The sequence below is a fragment of the Phlebotomus argentipes genome, unplaced genomic scaffold (genome assembly GCF_947086385.1).
Source record: "Phlebotomus argentipes unplaced genomic scaffold, Phlebotomus argentipes genome assembly contig_15, whole genome shotgun sequence".
Lineage (NCBI taxonomy): Eukaryota > Metazoa > Arthropoda > Insecta > Diptera > Psychodidae > Phlebotomus > Phlebotomus argentipes.
In genome coordinates, this window is record NW_026776181.1 from 12,589,832 (window position 1) to 12,616,777 (window position 26,946).

The 26,946-nt window shown below is 38.1% G+C and overlaps 4 protein-coding genes across 11 annotated transcripts in view; 2 read left to right on the plus strand and 2 right to left on the minus strand.

Annotated features, from left to right (window-relative positions):
• Window positions 1–2: 2 nt before the first annotated feature.
• LOC132263111 (uncharacterized) lies at window positions 3–4,094 on the minus strand. 4 transcript variants are annotated; one of them, XM_059762693.1, is made up of 5 exons: window positions 3,985–4,094; window positions 1,695–3,762; window positions 1,486–1,588; window positions 435–1,010; window positions 3–371 (listed from the first exon to the last, which is right to left on the minus strand). In XM_059762693.1, exons 2-5 carry the CDS (start codon window positions 3,342–3,344, stop codon window positions 91–93), a joined length of 2,610 nt encoding a protein of 869 aa, XP_059618676.1. In that variant the 5' UTR covers window positions 3,345–3,762; window positions 3,985–4,094; the 3' UTR covers window positions 3–90. The 4 variants fall into 4 exon arrangements, with proteins under 4 accessions (XP_059618676.1, XP_059618677.1, XP_059618675.1 ...); XM_059762694.1 differs by having other exon boundaries at window positions 1,695–3,724; window positions 3,913–4,090; XM_059762692.1 differs by having other exon boundaries at window positions 3,913–4,090.
• Window positions 1,591–13,450, plus strand: LOC132263119 (uncharacterized). Of its 4 annotated transcripts, none has more exons than XM_059762708.1 (6): window positions 7,592–7,658; window positions 8,672–8,772; window positions 12,264–12,457; window positions 12,537–12,848; window positions 12,918–13,273; window positions 13,340–13,450. In XM_059762708.1, exons 3-6 carry the CDS (start codon window positions 12,287–12,289, stop codon window positions 13,416–13,418), a joined length of 918 nt encoding a protein of 305 aa, XP_059618691.1. In that variant the 5' UTR covers window positions 7,592–7,658; window positions 8,672–8,772; window positions 12,264–12,286; the 3' UTR covers window positions 13,419–13,450. The 4 variants fall into 4 exon arrangements, with proteins under 4 accessions (XP_059618692.1, XP_059618691.1, XP_059618689.1 ...); XM_059762706.1 differs by having other exon boundaries at window positions 7,630–7,870; XM_059762707.1 differs by having other exon boundaries at window positions 7,630–7,795.
• Window positions 13,451–15,551: 2,101 nt separating this feature from the next.
• LOC132262460 (uncharacterized) overlaps window positions 15,552–26,946 on the plus strand; it is a 33,188-nt gene continuing 21,793 nt past the window's right edge. Inside the window, exons 1-3 of the mRNA XM_059761733.1 lie at window positions 15,552–15,645; window positions 20,978–21,243; window positions 21,476–21,793. Of these exons, the coding sequence (XP_059617716.1) occupies window positions 21,023–21,243; window positions 21,476–21,793 (539 nt within the window). The 5' untranslated portion in view covers window positions 15,552–15,645; window positions 20,978–21,022. The remainder of the gene's footprint in view (window positions 15,646–20,977; window positions 21,244–21,475; window positions 21,794–26,946) is intronic.
• On the minus strand, window positions 18,074–20,395 carry LOC132261662 (uncharacterized protein C9orf85 homolog). 2 transcript variants are annotated; one of them, XM_059760562.1, is made up of 3 exons: window positions 20,277–20,395; window positions 19,981–20,200; window positions 18,074–19,925 (listed from the first exon to the last, which is right to left on the minus strand). In XM_059760562.1, exons 2-3 carry the CDS (start codon window positions 20,193–20,195, stop codon window positions 19,448–19,450), a joined length of 693 nt encoding a protein of 230 aa, XP_059616545.1. In that variant the 5' UTR covers window positions 20,196–20,200; window positions 20,277–20,395; the 3' UTR covers window positions 18,074–19,447. The 2 variants fall into 2 exon arrangements, with proteins under 2 accessions (XP_059616545.1, XP_059616544.1); XM_059760561.1 differs by having other exon boundaries at window positions 19,981–20,210.

A 26,946-nucleotide genomic window follows, 5' to 3' on the forward strand; every position in this document is an offset into this window, starting at 1 on the left:
AGTTTTGTGTATTGACAAATAATTTATTTCTTGTTTTAGTGATTTTAGTAGCAAAAAACTGGCATAAATCAATTTAACTCTATACATTAATCATCTAATTTGGTCAAAAATACTGTCATATTTCTCAATCAGCAGCTTTATCAGGTAGTTTTTCCTGATCACGTCGTTCGTGTCGAAAGTCATGAGAGCCTTCTGCGACGAGGCGAAGATGCAGGCGCCCCAGCAGATGGACAGATTTGCAGAATTCATGAAATTCTCGCGGCAATGTTGAGTTACCTTAACGAGGTGTTGAATGAGGAATTTGAGAGTTTTCCTAGAGATATCGGGAAGTGACAGGATTTCTGCCCTAATCGACGGAACAGCGTTTTCATCTGCAAAGAGAAAATGTGCTAATCAAGGGTGTATAAGAGAATGAAAGTGGACAAGAAATTTACCCAAGGGCTGAGGAAGGCGATCAAAGACGTCATCAGGAATAAGCTGTGTCGTCAAATTGCGGAAGAAGAGCTTGAGACTGCCGGTGAGTGTGTGCACATCTTGCTTCTCCAGAAATGTCCATATGAGATCTTTGCGAATGTGATGCTTCTCATTCATCTTCTTTCTCACCGCCTCGATGAGGTTTTTATTGCCAGATGCCCGATAAATACCATTTGTTGTGATATTTTCATAGTCTTCAATGCATTTTATGCACCTCACGACAAATTTTGGGATCTGTTCGTTGGGATCCAGGAGAATATCATTGAGATTTGGTCCAAACACTATCTTTGACTTCTCCTCCTTCTTCAAGCGAATCGAAACCGGTGGTGAGATAGCCTTTGCCAGAGGATTCAGTATTTTAGGCAACTTCTTGGCCTCCAAGTTTGGCGAATGAGTTGATGAGGCGGACGAAGATGATTTCTGGGAGTCAGTCGAGAGAGTTGATAAGTTGTTTACACTGTTGCTAAAGTGACCGAGGGAAAATTTGTAGGTCCCAGACATCATAACATTTTCGTCCTCTTTAGAGCGTCCTCGCACTGAAAGTTGAGGAGTTTGTTAGGTACTTTTAGGCCTAATACCAACTAAATTGGAAAATAACTGCATTCTTAATTGGAAAATAAATAAATAAATATTCCTACGCTATGGATTAGCATTATAAATTCAAATTATTATTGAAGACTCTCACGCAAATACAAAATTAATGACTGCATTGTGCTTTGGAAATTCATAAAGAATCCCACGAAAACGCTTATCTAATGCTTCCAAATTTCTACAAATTACCCAAGTGGTCAATCAAAAAGCGAATGAGTGCGTCCCATATGCCATAAAAGTCCCACAAACGAGAATTGAATACGTAAATACTTGGAAGAGAGTTATTCATTCGTCTTAAAATAAAGCCAATGATTTATTGTTTTTATTTCACAGAGAGAATTATATCAGCAGTAATTGCGTTGTACTATTTCTCGTTGTACTGGAAATTCATCAGTGATTGAAAACATTTTATCAACTTACGAAAATCCACGCTTTTGCCGCCCATGGCCTTTAAAGACTCCATCGGGCTGCCAGTGTTACTTTGACTTTGGCTGAGTGCTTCAAAGCTGGAAGGAGACAGTATCTATGGTGTGGAGAAAGGGAGATTACAAACGATATTGAGAAATTCCTTAACGTGCTGTAGAAACTGAGTGATAAGAAATTATCAGCAAGGTAAACGCAACAATTACCACATCTTCTTCGTCTTCAGGGTAGTTTGCATTGAGCAACATGAACTTCCATGCCATCACAGAGTCAGGAATTGAGAAATTCCTGACGGAAGCGCCTTCGGCGGGATTCTTAATGTCTCCTACAGTCTCACATTGATGTCTTTGGTTAGTCGAATTAATTGGCTGCTCGAAGACGTGTCGATGCCTCTTGTAGTTGTGAATGAAGCGATTGAGATGGGGCTGCTCCCGGTTGAATAGTATGCAAATTGTGCGGAAAGGGGAGGTTTCGTCAGTCTCTTCGACTTCCTCCACTGCCAGACACTCGCGACTGGAGGAGAATTCGAACTCTTCGGCAATTTCCCACTCTCCAGAGTCAATTTCCTCTACAAAGTCTTCAGAATTGTATTCCAAAGCCTCGACTGCCTCTCGTCCAATTCCCACCGTGTGAAATTTCCAAATGGGATGATAGATTTTCTCTGATTCACACTTAATATTAAAATCTTGAGCATCCGTTGGAGGTCTCTTGCCGGGCAATGTGTTGAAATTATTGGTGTCTGGCTGCGGTGAAAAGCTCTTCTCTGTCGACATGTCAGTGTTGAGGCATTTTCCTCGGTTCAAGAGATTGTCCTCTTTATCCAGAATCTGCATGACTAATCCACTATCACACTCACTGACGCGCTTTCCGCAGTTTTGACGCCAAGTTGGAGTCTGCAGGCAGAAGACAATGAGCTCGTTGTTGAAATCCAGCAGAGCCGTATTGATGCCGATGGACAGGAAAATTCTGTTTAAAAAGTCAAATGGATTGAAGGAGGAGATTCTCGAACTCTGAACAACTTCCAGTGATTTTTCCTCACTCACTTCACTCTTCAGCACCTCCTCACTTGTAACTCTTCTTCTCCTGCGGCACTTTTCACTCACACTCTCAATGAAAATAAGTATATGCTGAGTAAAGTCCTCCTCTTCGGCACACGCAAACTCCCTCCAGCACTCACTTGAGACTTGCAACTGATACGGCTGGAGATCGTCGAGCTTGCTCGGAACGCTTTTCACATTGATCGCACAATTGTCGGTGTAATCAACCACTTCCCACCGAAGTGATATCATCCAGGCGGCCAGTGACGAATCCCTCACTTCGTCACTGCTGGAATTTGGCGACACTTCCGACACATTTTCATAGTGAGTGGTCTGAATTCGTCCGTAAGTGTGGCGACTCTCTTCTCTCAATTGGCAAATCTCAGCGAGATCGAAAGTGTCCTTTGTGCTGAACACACTATCAAATCCGTCCACATTGTGGATGATCTCCAACTTCTTTCGACGAGGCTCAGCACTCTTGGGGCGTCTCTTCAGGCTGCCGAAGAAATCGACGAATTTCTTGGATTTCGGAGCTGGCTTGGTGCACTCACACTGATCCCCTGAGTAAATCCTCCCACACTTGTCACAGATATTCTCGTAAATATTCTCACCATTCACCTCAATCTCACAGTACTCCCCGTCAGTTCTTAGATTCTCATAAATGTCCACTGGCGTGCAAGAGGTCCAGTCATTTGCATATCGCCTCAGTGACGTTCTCTGCTGCGGAATCGGCGGTCTTCTCTCCTGCAGCACCTCACACGCAACTGATGAGCTGGAATTCACTTTACCTTGACTCGGATACCGTTTCATATTCATCATAACATCGGCGATTATTGCCACAAGAGAATCCGCCTCGAGGTGGGGAGATGAATGTCTTGGTGCATTCCCAGCTCCATACAATTACTCATCAATTTCGCGGAAGTTTATTCATCTTCCGTCCCTCTTTCGTTGATCTCACAGGTGAAAGACTTCTCTTTCAACACCTTCTTGCTCCAGGTTCTCTCCGCACTCATAAGAATTTCCACATGAGCAATTTTGTGCATAATTGTGAGAACAGGGAAAATGCGTGAGATTTGGCGCACACTCCACAATACACCACTATTGAATACGTCTCATTCTTCTTCACTGTGCTCGCAAAACAGGTAGCCTCAATGGGGGGAATTGCCACAAAATCACACACTTAAACTTTGTTTCTCCCTCTGTCATGCAGATGAGAAATATTGCAATTATTCTTCACCTGCAAACGTGGTCGGAAAGTGAAGAGAAAATCCCAGAAAAGATGGTCAAGTGAGGGGATTTTGGGCGTTAGTGAATGATTCATTCATAAAATTATAACTATGCTAATTGACAACAATGTGCAAAGCGCACAATTTCTGCTGAACAACACCTCTTATCCTCCAGCTCCAAATTCACCTCATTTGACCACCCTTGAGCAAGAAGAGGAACTAAGAACACTAACTGCGTGTGAATTTTCTCAAATTTCAATATCCACGCAACACACTTCAGACAGAGTCACTGTCGCCGCGGCGGGAGATTTCCATCTCAATCGCTTCGAGTTCCACATAGAACTAAAATTCCAGCTCATGTCCACTTTGGATGCATGTGATGCTTTTTCTCTCGCTGCCACCATCTCTCCCCAATGGAGATATATCTTGAGCAATTTAGCGGTCAAACAATTACCATCATTGTATTTGTTCAATTCAGACCCGAGATACTGTAACAATTTTTCCATGATTGCGTCTGCTTGTCTCCACATCATTACACTTTTCACCAGCACACACAGGGAATTTGTTTGGGGAGGAGGAAAAAGTGGCATGAATGTGTGGCTCCAGTGTAAAAAAGCATTCATCCATCTCGCGGACCAGATGAATTAATTACTTCTATTAAATGAATTGAAGATGACGCGTGTGATACAAGAGTTTGTGTATTTCAGAGGACTGGAATTTCAATGAATTAGTCATTGTGTTTCGCCTAATTCAATCCCACACTTCAGGATGAAAATTTCATGACCAGTTCAAAAAATGATTGACTGGATTTGATAGCCAATAAAAGATTTATAGAAAAGCGAAATCTTCCCTCTTGACTTCACAAACTACAATTGTTCCGACGTGATGAATTAATTTTCGAGGAAGTGCGTACATATTTGGCATATATTAATCACTACTCTGTTTAACTTCTTTCTGAATTTATGCTTATTTCCTGGAAAATATTTGTACACATTTCCAAGAATAATTGCGATGCAAACATGCGATAATGGTTTCAAGATTGTCAGATAGTGTCTTGTAACCGACAACTGTTCAGATATATCGGAAAGGCATTGTGAGAGGGCTGAAGAACAGCGTGAAAAGAGGAGAAAACGATACATTATATTAACTCTTTTAATAAACGGGAGAGTTTTGCTGTCGTATCAATTGAGTGTGAAAAGAAATGTCAAGATAGTGGGTTGAAGTGAGACGGTGAATATCATGTGGGTGATTCGTCACCAATTTTCTCTAGCACTGAACATGTTTTTTTTTCGATGTATGGCGTTCTCTGGAACGGCGAGAGTGAGAGAGCACTTAAAACTGGACGCCAAATAGTTCAAAAGTTAATTGGAAACGCTGCTCTTGCGTTTTATTGCTCAAATGAAGTTTGTGTAATTATAATTGAGGGCACAGAAGACGCATATTTAGCGAGAGAAGAAACTCCAAACAACAATTCATCATTTGGGAACTCCACAGAATAGCGAGGGATTTATTTTCTCCAGAAATACACACCCGGCTTTGGAAAGAACCATCATAAAAATTTCTTATCACTCACTTTCATAATATTTGCACAATAATTGTCAAATCAGTGACACTCTCACTATACTTACCAGGTTATTGTCTTCACGAATGGAGTGTATTTACACGAAATCTAATACAAAAGGTAAAAGAAATAAAACTGATGATGTTGCCATTCGGCGAATTTCGATGGAAACTACCAATGCGAGTTTTACAAACCCAAGTAGCTCACACTCTTAACTTTTACCATATCTCAATATCGCGCTTTCAATTGACCTTATCAGTTGGCGACACGGTGGAATATCAGTGGGACAGAGAGAAAGAGAGGTTGATAACGTTATCAGGACAATCACAGGAATAAAACACATACGAAATCGAAAAATATAGCATGTTATGAGAGAATAAAAGTGCTTTTAAGTGTATTTTAGCAATATTTTGCCGTTAAGAAAAAAAGAGGCGCAGCTGATATCTATAACGCGAAAGCAAAAAAGCAAAATTGAATAACAAGAAATACAGCGCAAAGTGAGAGATTAAGATTAATTGCTATAAATCTAATTTTCTTTCAAGGAGAATTGCAAGATAGTAGATACACAATAGACCAAACAGTGTATCGAAAGTGAAAGAGTGGCGAGATGGTGAGTGATGAGAAGAGGTTTTTTTTTGATGGATGGTCTTTTCCAATAACAGACTGAAAAGAAGACAGACGAATCGTAGTCACAATATTAGGTAAACTTTGCGAATTCCTCAGTGAGATGCTAATGAAAGTAAAGATAATAGCAAATTTACTCACGTGTACAGGAGTCTTCTAAAAGTGCCCCCCAATAAATGGTCAAAGTCAAACTTAAGCGATTTACTAGCAAGACTTATTGTTAGATTTTCCTTGAGGGCGAAAAACCTTCAAGTAAGCGAATTTTTGCAGATAAAGTCTTAGAAATAAAATGCGGAGGAGGATTGTAAATTTTATTTTGTATTTTATATTTGCCTATTTCTTTGTTATTGAAGAAAAATTGCATCACTAAAAATTTTCACTTTGTCTCACAAATCAAAGTCACAAATTCGCAGAGACTTCCTAAATAATATTTTTCGCGATAATTAAGCTCACCTCGCAAAATGAAGACTACCGAATAGAGCTTTAAATTTGCCGACTTTGTGAAGTCACTTTAAATATTCCAAATTATTTTAATGTCAAAATAATATCCATTGTTTATGTTTAGTGTTTAATTTACCATATAAAATCTACCGTGATTGCATTAACATAAATTTATAATTAAATTCTGCTTCTATTTCAATAAATGATATCCGTGTCAAGATAAGGGGAAGAATGTACTTTACAGCAGTAATAAAAAAAAATGTTACCACAAACCCGAGCCAAAAGATATAAAGTATTGTCAAGGACACAAAATGCAAGAAGTTTCAATTTCCCAAAATAAACTGATAGAGACTTTATGCTCATGATTCTTCCGTTTCCTGCGCTCGATACATCACATGAAGCCAAACGTTCAATAAATTACCAAAAAAGAATATATGCAGAGAAGGTTTTTATGTGCGTTGTATAATTTGTGTCATCAAATTTATGTTTCGGTTCCTCTCTTACGAAATTTCCGATTAATTAATCACATTCCCTATTATGTGTGACTGTGCTAAGGAAATTTGTCAGGCTTGATCTTTTAACACATGAGAATGCCCATCAATATGTTTAAAAAGTTTGGTCATTAAACAATTTCCATGTGAAATCCAGTGACATTGACTTTACTCAGAGCGGCGTTAATCATAAAATGTGGAAGGAGGAATTATCAAGTTCAATGGTAATCGCTTTGGTGTGTTTTGATGATGAAACGCTCGTTCAATTGACAAATGATCAACATTCGTCAATTATGGGAGCCAATTTGCATAATTTTCGATCTTGACAATATTTTATTCCGTTTATAAGTGAACATAAGTGATATTTACATTTAATGCCTCATGGAGAATGTTTTTTCAGTGGAGAAAGATGAGATTAGTCAAGATGTTTCAAACAACTTGAAATTCAAGATGTTTGTGAAAACATTACACAGGATTTTGGATTAGGAAATTTTCTCATGCAATTTCCTCTGTGTTATCTAAAAAAGAATTCCCACAAATACGCTCTTGAACTCTCGAATTTCCTCAATTTTTAGCTCTATTTGCCATACTCACGCCAAGAATTTGTTTTACGTGACTTACCAATTCGTATAAGGCATTTTTCTTCTGTATTGGTGCAGATCATAGCGTGTGCTTTTCAGAATCGCACACTCAATTTCTTCACCATCAACAAAACGCTCAAGTCAGGCAAGCAATTCACCTCAGTCTGTACTCAACCGTCGATCGGGCTTGGTTATAGTTCAAAGCACCTGTAAGAAGCCAGGGAGGAAAATTTAAACAAATAGTAGTGCCTTTCAGTGAAGTTACGCCTATGCTTTTCACATAACATTTGGAGTAGTTATTGAGAAAACCGCGTGGTGAAGAGGCAATACGTGAAAAGTTATTAATGTGAGGAAAGATTTGTTGGAAGTGCGCTTGAGAAAAATTTCCCTTTTTGTGTTGCTTGCGAATGAAAGGAAAAGTGTAAAACCCCTTTATTACTTTTTAACGTGAAATTCATCCGTGTTTTTATTTTCGAGAATTTCCCAATATAGTATATGACTGTATCACGAGTGGATTACGTCTCACTCTTGATTATCACTTCTCAGATTCTGCCGGAGATTTATTTCTACTGTAATTTTGCTTGTGATGATGATAGATTAGTATTTCGGAGTAGTGTTTTTACTGTGTAAATCATCTCGAGATCTGTTAATTTGCATATTATTCAACTTTGAGCGTAAGATTCTGAATACAAAACGCGAAAATAAGAAATGTTATTGTCAGAATATCATACGTTTTATGAGCCCATCTCAAGAAGAATATCCATAAAATATTTTTGATGACGTTCCGGTATTTTCCAAGATCACAATAAAGGCACTTAATTGTATTGTGTGAATTATTGGTCAGGAATCAACTAACAAAATTTCCAGGAAGAAATTATCTTTCAAATATTGCAGCAGCCCTTCTCTGGATTCTCAAACACTTTACAATGTATTGTAGGGACTTTGGAACATTTAAAATCACATTTAATTTAATTGAACAACATCTGACAATTACTGCGTAAATTAGTTAGACACTCAGTCTGACAATAGAGAAAAAGCCACAAATCAATTAAAGTACTTCGCATTGTGGTGTAATTTCTTTATGACTTGCTCTTTTCCTCGTGTTTTTTTGCTATAATTTTTTGTGATGGTTAGACAAACATTACGCGACATGAAAAGAATAAATTAATGATTCGAGACTTCTCGTGTGACTAAAACTCTCTTTTATTTCTCCCCTAAAAAGTGGGAATCACAATGACACTCATCAGCAAAATTGTCCAGATTATTCTGGTTAGTTTCTGAGACGATTCTGCCCAATAAATTCATCTCGCTCGTCGATGTTGGGTAAGTCCAGCGAAAATACTGACTGACAGGGGAAAAAATGAATAGAAGGAGAAAAAAGGGCGACACAGTGCAAGAAAATGCATAAAACCTTGAGAATGAACAGTATTTTGCTATAACGTGGCGCGTGAGCCAGTGTTAATGATCAGTATCAAGGTTTTCTCTTCAGTGGAATTCTTACTTGGCAACTACTTCTTATGCCTTTTTGCCATTATCTTCATCCGGTTTCATATGATGATCAGCGAGAATAATCTATTCTCCGAACAAACCAAGAAAAGCGTATCAGAAATGATTTTGCGATGCTCAATCGTGTTTTTGACTGAATGTGGGATTGGCTAAATTTCATGAGACAAAGAGTTCTTGTGAAATTTTCATATATTCAAATAAGAAATGGCACAAGACATTCCATTTCATTTTTCATCTTCCCAACCTTCAATACAAAGAAAACCAGTTTTCTCCTTAAATTATTTCATAAATTTAAATAATCAGACTGATCACGATTTTTATGCAAATCGTGTAAAATATTACAGAAATCATTCGGGTTCGTCGTCCAATTTTTTCCAAAAGTCAAGTCTATCGTTTGACTTGTGATAAAATCGCGCGAGCCTAAAGTCATAATGTAATACATTTTTATGCTACTATTTTATTAATGATCTATTCTCTACGAGCCGATTAGTGTCTGCGAAGCAGAGACAAAAAATGTCATATCATTTAAATTATACCAACAACAATTCATAATAATTTTTCATGCTGTGTAACTATTTCCCCTCCTCTGAAATGCCCTTCACTGCAAAGCACATTATGCTACAAATGTTAATTATTATTCATGCAATACACATCTTATCTTATTATTAACTCCATTCTAATTTAAATCTATGACTATTTGGGCTATTGCGCTGTGCCCGTAAAGAGGACAGAGTCTTGAAGAGCAAAAGCTCAAGAGACTGTCAAGTATTTTTGTCATGCTATCCAATTAGAAAAAAAACCGTAGTCTTGATGACAATATAATTGAAATAATTGGAGAGATGATAGCGGCAAAAATATCATGAACAACTTCTTGATCGACAGATCCTCTGCAAAAAATCTGTTGACATAACCTATTGTAAGTGACTTAATATTTGACTTTTGTCACTTCCGTCTGATAACGCCTTAGTTAAATATTGTGCCCTGTAATTAGCGTCTTATTTGAGAGGTCATGCTATACCATTTGTATCGAGCATAGCAGAAATACAAGACAGAAATAATTTAATCACACATTTAACGCTCATTGGGAAAAAAGACGTGATGACAAAGAATGATTTCCTAAAGTGAAAGTGTATCAAATTGTCCAGGCAAAATTACTTTCCTCAGTCTCTAATTAACCCACACCGTTGTGTGAAGGTAAGGTGAACGAATGTTCTTGACACAGCACAATCTTATGTGTTGGAAATCTTGTGATCTCATTCACATATTCAGCGACTATCGATAGAATTTCAACATATCCCTCAGGAAAACATCGTTTATTGGCAATTATTCCTCCAGGGATTTTCTTAAACGCCACAGAAAATTTACTCATAATCTAATTTAATCAATATTTTGAAACATTGATCGCGACTGCAATTTATCATAGTAGGAAGAAATCCTTCAATTCTCTGTCATACCTTTGGCGACTTTATTCACACTCTTCCTATTGATCTAGAGCAAAAAGTGCTCGTAATTGAATGCCACTTTTTAGGTACCTAACTGATTAAATAGTGAGATTGTAATTTACAGTGAGACACTCGGACAAGTCAAGTGTCTTTTTTGCTATTAAATAGGGAGTTAAATTCATCTGAAGCTGCGGCGTTGTTTAATTTCTCACGTTTATTTCTCTGACCTTACTGACGGTTTTTATCTCATATTTTTTACATCTCTATTTTTCATACGTGCGGTATCCGCAAAAATGCCACGTGCTGCTAAATAAGTTCTTCAATTGAAGACCCTTGATTTCTTATGAGGGCTTCTGAGGGCAGACAACTTGTCTGCAACACAACATCTTTGCTGGGTCAGTTTGTCAAATACTTCAGTTAGATAAGGTCAATAGTATAATATTTTGAGAAGGAAGAGAAACATGAAAATCATTTCCAATAATCAATAGTTCTGCATGTGATCAAATAAAAGTCGTGTAAATTTTAACAGGGAATCCTTGAGTATCTGTCATGTGTTTGACCATTAAATACCTGAGGCAAATGTGCATAATGTTGCACATAATGATACTTGCATAATATCATCGCGCTTAGGGAGTGTAGAAATTGCTCTTGAGGTGCAAAATCCTCGCAGATTCCAAGTATTGCTAGTGAGAGTAAATATTTATTGCACAAAGTGCACAGATATTAAAGCACTTTTCCCAATATGTGTGTCACAGTTTTCCCGCTCCGCGAGAGCCAACTTGAAATTAAACTGACCCATTGAAAAGCCATATAATTTCTTCACAAACCATCAAACAAGAGTCACAACTCATAGTGATGTTGATGCTGATTGTACTTATGTAAGTTGATTTGATTAGGTCGATAAACCTGCACGGTGCATGCCAGCATTGCAATGATCTCCGTGCAAATTTATTCTTCCGCGATGAGATTGAAACTACAGCTATTCACTTCTGTTTTGGATTTCACACCCACTCCACAAACTATGCAAATTAATCATACAAACTAGTTTGCAGCGTAATATATACGCAGAAGTTCAAGGAATTAACATGTGATTTCTTATGAATATCAAATTAAAAGCATCTTCGATCTCATTTTGTCACTGAATATTGCTAAATATTTGCTTCCTGGGCAGATAACAAAGAACAATTCAATGAGTTTGTCTTAAAATTAAGATTTAACCTTCAGCAGATTTTTTGTAATTCGCGTACTCTTATGCAATAGTTCCACTTTATCATTGTTTTTGCTTCAATATCGCTTATAGAATTTTTCTCATTAGCTAATCGTGCATGCTAAAGCTTAAAGCTTCCTCAATATCATGCTACAAATTTAAGCAAATATACAGTGACTCGACAAGACGGAACTATTGGCCAATTTTACGACAAATTTATTGTTGGCACGTTTATTCCCCACACTAAACTTCTCAATCTATTTACTTTTTTGCTCTTGGAAATGCCGGCAAAAAGAGTAATAAAATCATCCCACTACAAGTTCACTATCACTAGTCCGTATAGCCAAATTAGTCATAATTCAAATGTATAGAGCACTATTTGTGAATGAGAGAAAAACTAGTTGTTGTCGGTGAAAAAAGTTGCGCAATTGGGAATTAAAATGATTTGCCGACTCAATTTTGCACATGAAAGACCATCATAGACTCCCTGGCTAAGTGAGAATTCCACTTATTTAACATTGAGCGGAGAAAGAGTTTGGGTGTAGTTAGATTTTTGATAGGTTTGTGCAATGATTTTGAATAGAAGCCAATAAATATTCATCACTGAATACCGTGAATAAATTGGACTTTCCACTCTGCTCAAATTGATCTACATATAGGTACCTGACTTAATTGAAGCAGCATGACAACAACGATTGAGGATCACTTGGTGGACACTAGGCTCTCAACTCTCTGGCTTTGGGGTGAATTTATCGGTGTGATTCTCATTTTATGCCTCATCATAATTGTCATTTCCGTGAGAAGAGGACATAGAATGATCACATCAAATCGCTTCAAAAAATCTCGCATTCTGGTGAGATCTCTAAAAGCACACTCGCAGAGAAAATTTGCATTTTTCTGATCATTTTCCGTCTTCACCTCTATTTATGCAGATCACTAATGGCACTTCTCTCCTGTCTCGAGAGCTCCATCATCAGCTCACGGCGCGTCATCAATGCCAAGTGGTTCTGCTGTCCGACTGCAAAGGCATCTCCACCGTAGCCAAGTTCGACCTGACGAATGGGAATGTGGTGAATCTCAACTGTGACATGCTGTGCCATCAGCAGATGAACACACTGGTTGAGTACGTGTGGAACGAACTGGGATCCGTGGACGCGATCATCGATATCGAAGAGGAAGTGCAATCCGGCGATGTCTGTGATGTTGTTCAGCAGACTGGAACAAATATTCAGCGTTTCTTGAATGTAAGATCAGTGATTGCATCTGCAGATACACAATTAACATACCTCAAAACATGTATTTCATCTATGTAGCTCGTGGGGAATTTTGCCCCGAAAATGCATCAATCCGGTGGCGGTCAAATTGTCACGGTGAGGAGCAATATCAATGCCGCTGGAGCGTGTATATCTAGTCGTGATGACGTACAGAATATGCTTCAGTTGCTGACGCACTCTCAAGCGACCAATTTCATCGCCAACATCCAGCTCACAACAGTCTTCCTCAACAGACAAGGAAGAGCCTTCGACGTTGGCGACTTAATGCAATATCTGGGCATCACGCCCGAACTGACACTGACCGAAGTGGCTGATCGTATAATCAAAGGGCTGCAAACTGGAAGAGACAATATAGAGATCAAGTCGAGAAGAAGTCTGATAGATTTTACAATAAGGTAACTGCCCAAATTGTCTTCATACTCGTTATTATTTGTTAAAACCACATTTGTCTTTCTTGGCAGGAAACTAAAGAAACAGGACAATACCGAATTTGAACATCAGCATTCCAATATCTCAACATCATTGAGAAATTGTCAATAAAATACAGTGAAACCGTATTAAAGGTGTTTCAATGAGGAAATTGAATTTTTATGCTAATTGATCAAATCATCTGTGATCCCACGCAAACCATCGGTGAATCTAGTCGGCTGCATTTTGCTGATTTATGAGACATCAACAGCATTAAAATACGCCATGTTCAAAACTACACACCTTCTATGGGGCGGTATGATAAATTTTTCATCAACAAGAAGGTCACTGCTTGATATGCTCAAAAAAGAATCCATAAAATTGTTGTTTTTTTTGTTTGAGAGAGATTCGCTTCGAAAAAGTTCACCAAAGAAGTGGATTTTAGTGAGTTTTGCCATTTTTAGGGAAGTTCAGTGTATTGTCTTTTGCGACAAAAGATTAATGATTGCTTGCATTACCTGGTTGACTGGAGACATTTCTCACAAAGACTGGTTTTCCCACCACTAATTATATCTGAACCAAGAGGAAGTGAGATTGATCAGAAAAGTAACAATTTCTCAATGAGATTATCTTACTGTTGGTGATCTTCTAATTTAAGAGATTCACTATTAAAAATAGGAAGCGGTAATTTAATTTCATAATAATCTATGCTTAAGCAATTATTATATTGTCTATTCAATTCAATGTTTGCGAAATATTCTTGTTCAAGAACTCTTCATAAGAGATCATAAGATCACGATCAGTCGCAAAGCGCCCTGAACTCTGCAAAACTCTGTCAATATTTTCCACTTGAATGCCAACTAAAAACACCTTTTTATAGAGATAGTTTCCTTGATATTGCCCCCAGTGGAGGTCACATAAATCGATAAATATACTTAGAAACACATTTTTCAATTACAGTGATCATTCTAGTGAATTCTTTTTTCCAATTATAGACACTATGGCCGCTTTTGCCACACTTTCTAATTCTGAAATGAAACACAAACAAACAATAACAACATCGTCACAAATATGATTATTGCTATTTGATGATTTTATCGCCGCTCTTATTCACTCCCCTTCAATCCAATATCGTGGAGGTGGAATGCAGGTCGTGCATGTCCCATAAAGTCATTAATTGAAAGTTTCTTGTGTGAAGATCAAGATCACGAAATTGCGATTATCGCGAGGGAAAACAGCGAAACAATTTCGCCCAAATATTGTCACCGGACAATATAAAAGAAAACGATTCATCAATTTATTGGGAGTCATGAGATGGAAAATGTGTGACAGACTGTGACGCAAATTTGAAGATCATCACCCAATAACATCGCGAAGAAATCCGCACCGCGGCAGTGGCAAAAAATACTTTTACAAGCATGGACACTGATGCATGATGAAAGCCCAGAGATTTTTCTCTCTCTCTCTCTCTTTCCATGGCGCACTGGCGAGCAATGGAAAATTTCTTTCAAGAAGTACACATTAAGAAAAAGAAAGATCTCTAAGCACAGAGCTTCATGAACTGAAACGATTGAGCATTTATTGTGTCTCTCACTTCATCTTGTGCTGTATTTTTTCATGAGATGGTAATTCCATAATCTCAGCATTTCACAACGCCGAGCGAGAGAGAAGAAGGAAAGGAGAAAAAACAGTTTTTCACACTCTTGTGTGCTCCGCTCTGTGGCTCCAGAAAGAAATTTGTGTGCTTTGGGCCCTCATTTCACCGCGAGCCCCGATGAGAAGCAGACACAACGCGATCGCGGGAGATTCATCTCGGCCGCGTGTCTCGCAAGTAACATCAAATTAATTTATTCCGTCATTTCAGTGCGATTTCCACTGTGCGTGATTGAATGAAATATAAGCCGGCGGGTGGGGGTGGAACTAGCGCCACGCGGGTGCATCAAACTCTTGTGTTGTAGCGTGTAGCAAAGTGAAGAGAGGTTTACCGCCAAATTACGGTGATCACGTTTGAGAGGTGTTTGTGTTATATGGAGAGAGACTCATCATTTTACACGGATGGTGCCAATTTTATGAAAGATTCAAGAACAATAAAACAAGCAGAGTTTGCATAAAAAATCCAACTGTAACAGTTTCTCCGGTGTTTTCATCTCTGTGTGTTTTTTTCACCTCCACATTTTTTCTCCATAAAGTCTTTCACTTCATCGCGAAAAGAATGTTGATTGATTCTTTTACTTGCGTGATGACTAGTGAGACAGACAATAAGGAAGTTTTTACCGAGACCACAATTATCATCCAGTGAAAACGCTTCTTACGCACCAAAATGGATATTTAGAGAGTGCTCTGCCCAGTGTGTCCAAAGGTGAGTGTGATAGATTTGACGAGGGGAAATCTAATGTGATTTAAATCCAGAGCATTGAAATGAATCTCTTGCCGAAGATCTCCCATGATTAGCTTCAATCGAGAGTGAATTAAGTCAGCCACACATTTTACAAAATTTGCATGAGATTTCATCAACAGTCGATCTACAGATTCGTCTCTCAGTTGATTGTGATGAATAAATTACCTTTCATGTATTCATCAATTAGCTCACAACCGTATTTGATAGCTTTTCCATGCAAGTTTTTGGAGAAAATGCCTCTTTCTGACATGCTCTCGCGTCGTTTTTGCTTCCCCATGTGTGGCACAACATTAGTTAATCAATGTCCCACTCTTTCCATCGACACAGTATTTATGCAAAATATCACGTTTTCCTCCACAAGGAAGTCTCGCGAGAATCTGTGGTCAAAATTATAGAGATTTGCCAAAATGACTGATCCCTTCACCAACAATTTCTGTGCCAGTATCTTATCTATGGGCATGAAAAATTACCTTTGATGTGCTCGTGTAGCTTTGCCGTTATTTTTCATCCGCATATTTATGTCTCTCTGTTGTTCTTGCATTCTTTTCATCGTAATTTCAAGAAAAAAAAATCCAGCGTCGCTGAAATGTTGCTAGATACTGCGCGATGAACAATAACTTTCGCTTGATGCAGCGATGGAAGCCAATAAATCGCCCTAACGAATGAAGAAATAATGCCCACAGTAATTTCATTGCTAATTCACAAAATGATTCGTAATTTTCAATTTGCTCCAAACTCAATATTCACTCACATGTCAATCAGTTGGAGCTCAAAATCAATTTTCACCAAAATTACATGTGCAAAAGAGAATGGCAAAAAAGTGTTGATTCTCAAGAGCCTCACGGTGGATTTCATGGATGAGATGTGTACAAAAACACTTGAATGCTGAGTGAGAGATTTTTCTTATATCGGAAGAATTAAATTCAATTAGATTATAAAAGTAAATATAAACAATAAATGGAGAGATCCGTTGGAATTTGTATTGTTGAAAGATCTCTTTTTGTATGTGCATTTTTGCAAATTTATCAACACTCTGGCTGGAGAAAATTCAACATTCATTGATACAATCACGCAACATTGGCAAACATTTCAGAGACTGTGCGCAATTTCCTCAAATTACCAACTTAATCTCCATTACACAAAACACTTGTTTCCTCAAGTGGGCATTTTGAGAAATTCAGAACTTCTCACCAAACACAAATTGATACACTTTTCCCTCTTGGCCAACGTCGCACGCGTGCTGTTGAGCAAAAACCACCGTGAGACTCTCCACGTTTCAGCACGTGAGGAGAGAAAATGGGAGATTTCATTACAAAACCAGTGACACCATTTCACCAATTTATCACTTCTACAGTTCACCTCTCCATCATTTGAATTTCATTCTCAAAACAATTTAAAAGTCACTGAAACCTCACCAGAACCCATCCGAGGGGTCAACATACGCTTACATTTGCACCCACCGGTTTTTAGGCTTCAAGGAAAATGTACAATTCTATGTAAGCGGAGAATAAATCACTGATGAGAGGAATTTTTATTTATGAGCCATGTTATGCAATTGAATTTCAGTTATTCACTCCCCATAACAGATTCAAAATGAAATGCAGAAGCATCTCTATGCCTTCAGCAGCTTATCTGGAAAGCAAGAGGAAGAGAATTTTTCGCTCATTTGTATTCACAGAATTACGAAAAGTTGATTCAGTTGAAAAGTTGATTATTTACTTAAAAAAAACTAATGAAAACTAACTGTGATCATATTTTTCTCAAAAACTTCTGAAGTTTGATTCTCAAAATAAGCCGTTAAGTGTAATAAGAAAATTATTAGGATTTTTAAAATTTGATTTTTGTTTTCATTGTGCAGAACACAAAATTTCAAATCTTTAATCCACCTTGGTATGAAAAACATTATATGTAGTTAAAAATGTGCACTTAAATACATGGCGTACAAATTTAAGTGAATTATCTCAAAAAAATTAATGTTTTGCAAAAATGTCGTGTTGTTATCCCCTCGAAACGACAAATTACACATTAGCTGTGTCGCTTCTTCTGACCCACTAAAAAGGTTCTCTCGCAGTTCTTTCCGCAGCTTTTTGCTCCTCTACCATACTTTTGGGAAGCATCTTTCTCAACTCATTTTGGAGACAAGAACGTAAAAACAGTTTTATGGTGATGCAAAATGATCGGATCGTATCATCGAGAATGCAAATGAAATTCTCAGGCCTCTTCTCAAATGAAAAAAATGGGAAATTGGGACAAGATCGTTAAAGAATCACCGGGCGTTAATTGAAAAATTGGGACTCACAGCAATTTAATTATGATCATCATTGTTGCTTTGAATACCACCTACACTAAAGAGGAGAATTTTCGCGATCATCGTTCAATTTACATTCTCACGCTCTGTGATTTTCATTCACATTGTTTTATTATTTCATCTCTATTTCTTTCTCTTTTTTCGACCGAGCTAAATTGCAGAGGAATGCTGAAAATTGAAGGAAGTTTTGTATAGGAAGTTCCAAGTTGATTTTGTGAATAATCAAAAGCGGCAAATGCAATGCAAATTCCTTTAATTTTCCATTCATCTCTTTGTTGTCTAACACAATTCATCTCTCCTGAGAATCAAATTAAATATTTACACCCTAAAATTACCATCTTGACATTTTGCAGTACCATTTAAATCACATGCCATTTGTTCCACTTTGAGCAAAACATTTTGTGTATTATGAAATGGAGGAATTGAATAAATTGGATGGAAAATGGATGAAATCGAAAAGAAGAAAATTATGAAATTACAAATTTATGCTTATCCGAGACTTGTTTGGTGCAAAAAACCGGCAAAGAAATAACCAATTCAACTAATGAGGTGGAAAGAAAATTGCGTCTCACGGCGTGAAGATGAAAAATGGTCGCAAGACACAATCAATTGCAATTTTTCTCGCAGATGAAGAAGTAATTGTTCTGCTAAGTGATCCCTCGTGGGAGAGTGAGACACATGCAAACTCTTGAGCTCATAGCCGAGATTTCGTAGCTTCGCGCAAGCTCATTTTCGAACGATTTCACAGAAGAAAAAAGTTGTGAATTTTTGTCAATATTGCTGAATGACTGGCTGTCTTGCAAAAGGCCGTATTTCATGCTTTTATTTTTTGTGATCATGAAATCATGTGAACTCCAAGCAACCTAATAAATTATGGTACGATAATTGCCACGGAAATAATTAAAACATGCTAACATAAGAATTTTCGAGTGGACTTGGTCAGAATTCCCGTTTCAATTCAAATAATTATTATATTAAGAAATAATTATATAAGATTACGAATGCATAATGGGTACAAGAAATCTCTTAGCTTGAGGATCCAGATTCACTGCACACAATGTAATTATTCACTTAACCCAGAGAGAAGGAAGACTGTGGCGTTGGTGATGATGTGAAAGAGTGGCAAATATTGAGAGAATGATCAACAGATGTGAAAAAAGTGACTTTCTACCATTTCAAAATGTGCTTTTCCCCTTGGGCTGTTGATTTATGCGGCTTTACAGGTGTCATGCCACGAGTTAATGGGAAAAATAGGCGTACAAACGATTTGGTGAGACTTGGATGAAGTCAAATGAGAAGTTACCATGTCGTCAAAATGCAATTTAAGCTCACATGATAAAAATCTGTGAGTTGACCGACTTTTCTACTCTTTCCCGCTACCATTCTGCTCTCTGATTGCCCCGCAGAGCTTGAACCATCACTATCAGATCGTGTAGTTCAATTAATTGATAGTTTTTATTCTCGGGAACAATTACTCTGAGAATCAGAGTCGTCAAATTCATCATCATCGAAGTCACTACCAGAAAAATCATCGTCTGACTCGTCTGCACAGAGGTTCAGCGATTGGATCTTCTCCAGTAATTCCTCGCGTGTGTGAGGAATTGTTTCTGGAATCTCTGAAGCATTCTCATTAGAATTTTGACTCGGTTCACCTAAATCTAGTTCGGCTGAAGGTTCCTCGTCTTCATCCTTTGTGGTTTTTCTCTTGCCCTTGTTCATGAATCGCAGGAATGTGCGGCGTTTTCTCTCCGGCAATCTCTTGATCATTTGCTGCATCTCCGTGTCCAATCGCATCTGCTCTTGCGGCGTCGGCACCGGTGGCAGAATGCCTCCATCGTCCGGCGATTTGTTGCACTTTGCACAGACTTTCAACTTCAGTGCACACTCTCGGCACATGACGTGATAAGCCTTCTTCACGCAGCGATTACCACACCTGCAAATATACCCGGATTAATTGGCATCCTAATCCAGCTTCCGGATCATCTTACTTGATGCACGTTTTTGGCTGCGAAAGTGGCTTATACTTTTTGTACTTGATCTTCCATTCAATTACACCCCGACAGTGCTCACACACCTCGGAGACCTGCAGGGAGTTGATGAACTTCGTCACAGGAGTCTTGTCGTGTAGATCATTCCGGAAAGCAGTGTGATTCTTGTATTTTTGAGGCCTCGTGCGTGTCGTAGCTCCACGTCGAGTGCTCATGTTTGCTGCGCAATTTTGGGAATACCACAAGATATTATAGAGCAAATTCACACTCATTCATTCAATTCGATCCTACATTACCTGTACACAGTACTTTTCACAGATATTACACGAATTTTCCAGAGATTTTCAATGGTTTTAGAACAAAAATATCACACCATTGTGGAACACACTAAAGTAAGGTTATGGTCTTCACAATTGCCATCTGCGAAGTGAAGTTGGTGTCGAATGCCAAACTTTTATATGGCGGCGCGTGTGCGGCCGTTCTGAATATTCCTCTTGTAGTTTAATCAATTTCTATTGATATACACTTGTGGCAAGTTTGTAATAAGATTTAAAAATCACGCAAGAGGTTTCAGTGATCATAATTTGTAGTGAGTTTCGACGAAAGTGAAGAAATACAAAAGAGATTTCTGTGCAAAAGTCACTCAAGTCTTCTTCATGGTTCCACGAGAGTTTACTCAATATAATCGATAAATTTACTCTAAATCATTGGAGAAACGTGCTTTTACACTATCAGGAATCAATATACAAGGTAAATTAATGGTTTTGTAGTGAGATACTGTCAGAAAGAACACTTTCCCCGCCGTGATTGCAGAGATTTTGCACAATAATCATGGGCTTTTTGTCCTTTCCCCGAAACTACTGGAGCATTGCAAAATAATTCATCAATTTTATTTATGCTCGGCGGAAAGTGAAATTCAACATAATTACCGTGTTGTTTTCCTCCACACCTCGAGAGCCCCTCAAGTTCATTAATACCCCTCTGTGCCACCTTGCAGATCTTCAATCGTGATCACGCCGGAGCACCAGGATGAGAGCAAAGGATGTTTGACTTCAAAACCTGCCTCCTGGATCTTATTCGTGGCGTCCAAGTGAGCCCCAAGCCGAAGAAGAGCCTGAAGGAGATGTCAACGCAGTACTCGAGCAATTTCATGCAGAAATACAACGATGTCAACATAATTCATTTCAACGAGAATATGTCCATGGCCAGCAAGGGCAGCACCCTCAAGTTCTCACCACGAGCTCGGGTTCCGGGAGCTTTCAGGTAATTGGGGAGACTCGCAAGAGTGCAAAGCACGTAATTAGAAAGTGGTTTTTGCACAAAAGTGCATAATTTCGTAAATTTGCTGTAAATTTCTGGTGGAATTGATTGATTATATTGTATAATGATTTTCCACTTGAAATGTAGTTCCGCAGAATTTCACAATTTCTTCATATCCCCTAATTTTATGTGTCTCAAGTTGTATTGAGTAACTAATATTATGGATGTTTTGCAGGACCAGTCCTATCAGCAATAGTTTCTCCATTCGTAGTAAATCTGGGAGCATCTTTGACGGCGCTTGTTACGAGTTCAGCTCAGACGATCGCGCGTCAGACGACACACTGACTTCTTGCACGGAGGACACGGACGATGGTGAGGAGGGTGGCCGATTCAGCGACACAAGAGCCACCGCCAGTCCAATGGATTCCTTCTGTACACTCTGCACATCTAGCTTCAGTTTCAACAACTGCAATGCTTGCGAGGGCAGCGCTTGCAGCTCCAAATGTAGTGCAGACAGTAATTGTTTCTGCTGCCTGGATCGCAGCATCGGCAGGTGAGTTTTCCGTGCACTCTCACACCTGTTCACAAAAGCGCCGCGATGTAGGCAAAACATACTGAGTGATTGCATTGGAAATTGCATGCGATCACTCAACGCGACCACTCGAGTTAACGGGTCTAATTGAAAGAGATTGAATGAGTTTTGAAGCGCTAAACACAGGTATTAATCTCACAGAGTATATAATTAGACTTCAGCGAACGATGGGCGGGCTTATTGGGAAATTATAGATCAATTGATCGATATTGTAGAATAATTCTGCAAATCGAATAATTTATCACACGCTTAGCTTTCTATTGATCTCCAACATTAAGCTTAATTTCTCACTGCACCGATGATAAATATGCATTTTTTCTCACGACTGTCTCATTTCCAATGGTGAAACTGAGGAGTGCGCTTCACCATGCCAGGCAGAGCGCTAAAAACCAGTGTTACTTTGAGTTTTAAGAGCATTCTCATATTCCGGGTGTTTTCACACATTTGCAAAGTGCACTTTCAACTGGTAGAAAAATGTTGTTTGAATTGGTAAATCAGCAATTACACTGAATTATTAGCAATTAACTAATAAACAACAATAAAACAATTAATCATCAATTAAAATAATTCATTACCTGTAGGAATTCACTATTTTTACTGATTATCACGTGAAAACAAGTATAAATAGTCGCGATTTTTGTGTGTTTTTGAATGGCGCAATGAAAGTGCTGCAAGTTCTCTAAACTCTTGCTGCTTCGATGCCATTAACCAAAGAGCAACTTTATAATCTCAGGCCAAAAAGGATTTTGCAACTAAATCCACTAGAGAGAAATTTATTGACCGGGCGGGAAAAAAATGGCAAGGAATTTGAATCTTGATGCAGCAAGAGATACACTTTCTATGATCTTGTTTGTCAATCAAACATGTGGATTATGTCTCACAGTTTCTCTGTGCTTGCCGAGGCGCAGTCTTGGATTAAAGCAAGAAAAAGTGATACCGCATTCAATATGAAAATGCAATCAAATTTGATCATAAACTCTGGGGCGAAACGGCAATCTTCGCTGGGATGACTTGAGGAAGAAGAAAAAAGTCCGCTGTAGGCTACAAATAAATTATTGCCAATTTACAACTATCGGATTGTATCGATGGGCGCACACAAAAAGCGTGGAAAGTGTAATTTTTGGTGCTCTAAAAGCATGATTTTCTGATGTTAGCAGTCCACTGAGTGGAGTGGCGAAAAAACATTATATTGCATCACATAAAACGTTGTGAGTTCCGTTTCGATAGATTTTCCATCAAAGCATCGGGATATGGTGGAAAATTTTTATAAAAATAACACTTTTTTTCTTGTTTCAATTATCTGCGGCGTTGCATAATAATCCTCGCACGAGGGTGTACTGTGCAGTTTTCATTGGGTGTGTGTATGAATTGCACATTTCAGCTAATGAGGTTTCTCATTGATCCGAAAAATTAATTCACTGCACTTGGGAGTTGGGAGGCGAGGAAGGAGTTAAACAGAGGGAGGAATTGCAAATTAGCATATGAAGATCATCGTGTTGTGACCAATTAAACCAATAAATTATTTTTAATCTCTTCATGGGCATCCACACTCCCGATGAGATTCACTGTGGCGATGAGGGAAAAATTACTGCTAACGGATTAGAATATTCTCTTCTTGCGGGAACCGTTTCTTAATTTAAGATTCTCCTCAAATGATCATTATTGGTCAGAAGAATAAACTTTCACAGTGAATTACTTCATGTTGGCCAGCAATTGAGTGAGAGAGTTTTGATGTGTGGATGATGGATTTCAGAGCGGGAGGTATAAATGTAGAATGTAAAGAGTCTTTTTTCCTGGTTAATTGTGTGCAATAAGTGCAATCAAATGCAATAAATCTGCAGTGCAAATAACTTCTCAATTGCGCTCTTGCTGCAAATTACACGTTGATTGCAAGTGCTTTTTTCTTCCATTGCATTCTCGCCAAAGCTTTTTGGCTGGGTGAATGAGCGAAAAGCAATTAAGAGATTCGTAGAAAAATGAGAGTTTTGCGAGGAGTGAGGCATTTTACTTGATTTCATTATACAGAAAAGCCGACATCAATTGAGACCACAGAGAGAACAAATAGACTTAACAGATTTTGTAGTTGCTGCAATATCAGTCTTTTTTTCCACCGACAAAGAGTATTTCTCTCACTCGGCGAAATTATTTGATGTGTACATGACTTTTTCGTCTCCTTCACAATTCGTTTCCACGTTATTCGTATTTTGTTCAGTGTTGGATTTAATTAAATTGGAAGTATGGCAGAAGAGGTGGTTGGTTTGTTGGTTCGCCATGGATTTGATCGCATTTTTTCACATGCGGCAAAACAGCTCTCAAATTCAAGGCGAAGAAGTTCCCAAAGATCACATGATAAATATTTAAGACCAATTTTGCGGTGATCTTCAGATTTATTCATTGAAATAGACACTAGACTCAAAAATGAAAGTGTTTATCTCTTGAATTGTTGTCAATACATGAATCTGCGATTAAAACAAGATGAATTTTGCAGAGATTCAGCTTTTTGGAAAATCTATTTTAAAACATGCGATCTACGTGAAATTTGAATTAGTATGGTTGTAGATTAGTTTTTGATGTCGGTATTTTATCTATAATGTCTTGTTTCGTTCAACTCTGCATTAAAATACGGTATAATTTGGATTTAAAAAAATTACTTAAAAAGCACTTTCTGGCAATATTCAATCTCTTGCATTGCCTTATCATAATATCCTCGATTTTACTTCTCAATTCAGTTACTGTATTCTTTCACCTCCTCTCGCGGTCGTTTTTTCTGGGCCTCTCTGAAGATATTTCTCCTTTCTAAGCTGTTAAGTAGCCAATCTTGTCGCTATATAGAATGATTTTACGTGACTTGTATGCATTAATTAAAATATGAGAGAGATATCTGAGTGTTTTTTGTGACCACTGTTGGGCTCTCGTCTCACACTTGGAACAGTGGTGAGATATTTAAATGAGTGCGTATCTCTTAATTTTACCTTAATTTATGAATGTCACTTTTGGGTGATTTTGTATGGCTCGTTCACCTAATTACGGACCTGCGGTAACAATTCCACTTGGGACATAAACATAATATTATCTCTCTCTCTGTTACACCTGAGCATTTGCTGAAAAGAGAGAGTTTTCTCCATCACCATTTCTCTCCCAGATGATGCCGAGGTCTTGTTTTTTCGTTAGGCACACTACCAGAAGCCAGTGGCATGAGATTCCTCCGTTCTTATTCGATGCGTTAAACGCGATTCAACCATTGTTCCGGCAACACGTTGTGGTTTTCTCAAAGGCAAGCACTCCGCACTCGAGCCTCGCCAAGAGTGGCTCATTCATTGTGTGTTGATTTACTGAACTCGCGGTACCTGCGATCAGTCGATTCCATGTGCACGAAGACATCAGATACATGTAGAGTGTCTTTTGCGAATTCCACCTGAAGTGGCAATTGCAATTGTGTGAAATTTGATATGATATTTTGAGTGATATTTTCGTGCATTTTGAAGAGTGGAAAAGTGCCTCTTGCCATTTCCGTTCGAATGCGGAAGAGCCGAGGCATCATCAATAAAACGGAAATAATTGTGCACATTTTAAATCAGGTGAAAAATTCTCGCGAGTGTCTTTCAATTGAGCGCTTTTTTCTCCTCATCTTCACATCTTTTTGTGAATCTCTTTGCTGCGCAACTCTTAACAGTTTTTTCGCTTGCGTCCGCTGAATAACATCTGGAATTGACTCAAAATTCTCTCTAATTTCTGTCTGTGGAGGAAGAAAATATTAAAGATATACAATATTTCATCTGGCAGAACACATTAAGTGCGGTCAAAGTGGAAGAAATAGAAACTAAATACAGCAAAGTTCTGTGCAAGAAGGTTTGTTTGGTGGTTTCTTTTGAGCAAAGACACGTGAACGAGACTGTGGTTTTGGTGTACAAAACCACAACACGCGCTTGGATATAAAATTCTTACACTTTTTACTTCTTCTCATCCATAAGTTTCTCAATTAACGGTAAGCACAATTTTTCAATTGCCATCTTCATACCATCTTCACCTGGTTTTATCATGTGTCGCTGTGCGAGAACGCGGCGTTTTTGGCCTGAATGTTGTACAAACGCCGCGAATATAATTGCCTTTTAATTTCTTGATTGATTTTCTTGTGGCCACACTCGGTGATTTGTGACAATATTCCATTCTTTTTGACGCGTCCCCAAGTATTGCCCGTCAAGCTGCAAATATGGGGAAGAAAGTCGTTTATCAAGTCATTTCTCCTCATGTTTTTTTTCTCTATCTCTTTCTCATAGTCAAAAAGAAATTTTTGTGTGACGAGATTTGAGGAAAAACACATTTCACGTAAACGTTGGCAAAATGTGTGGTGTTCTTTTTCATTCAATGAAAGACATATAATCTTGAGATTCATCAGAAAGATGTAAAATCCTGTTATGGATTTTAAAGTGCAGACAATATAAAATTTATTGTGTTATTTTCAATGGTCGTTTGTACTTGTTTCTGTAAACATTCTTTAAGAGAAGTAATAATAAATGGAGGTAGCATGTCTTTCTGTGGCCGGGAAGCAGTATAAAAGAGTTGGTGTATAAATCTTGTGGAGAATAGAAGAAAAGTGCACAGACAGAAGAAAAGAAAACTTAATGATCTCTTAATGAAAGCACATGAAATTAGTTCAGTCTCTATCTCTCCAATTGTAGATAAATTAATATATTTTCTGTTCTTCCGTCCCAGTAAAATGGGATTTTTTTCCTCCTTGTAGTTCACATGGCCGTTTAGGCGGCCAAGTGGATTAACTGTTGTCGTTCGAATATGATCTAGTGTCCATTTGTGACACGCAGTAATATGCAAAATATGTTTTTACGCCGCATTGCAGTGCTCGAAGAAGTTGGTGAGAAGAGGGCCAACAATGAGGATAGAACAACACTTCACATTTTGACCCACTTCAATCATTACTGTTTGTGACCGTCTCGATATGGAGATTCAAAATTTTCTTCCAATTAAACAATACAGTAAAAAAAATCTTCTCTATCACTGCATAACATCTGCTGGAAAAAAGAATTGGAAAGATTTTTGTTAATAAATTGACCAAAAGAGACACAAGTGTGCGAAATTGTGCATAATTAACATACATA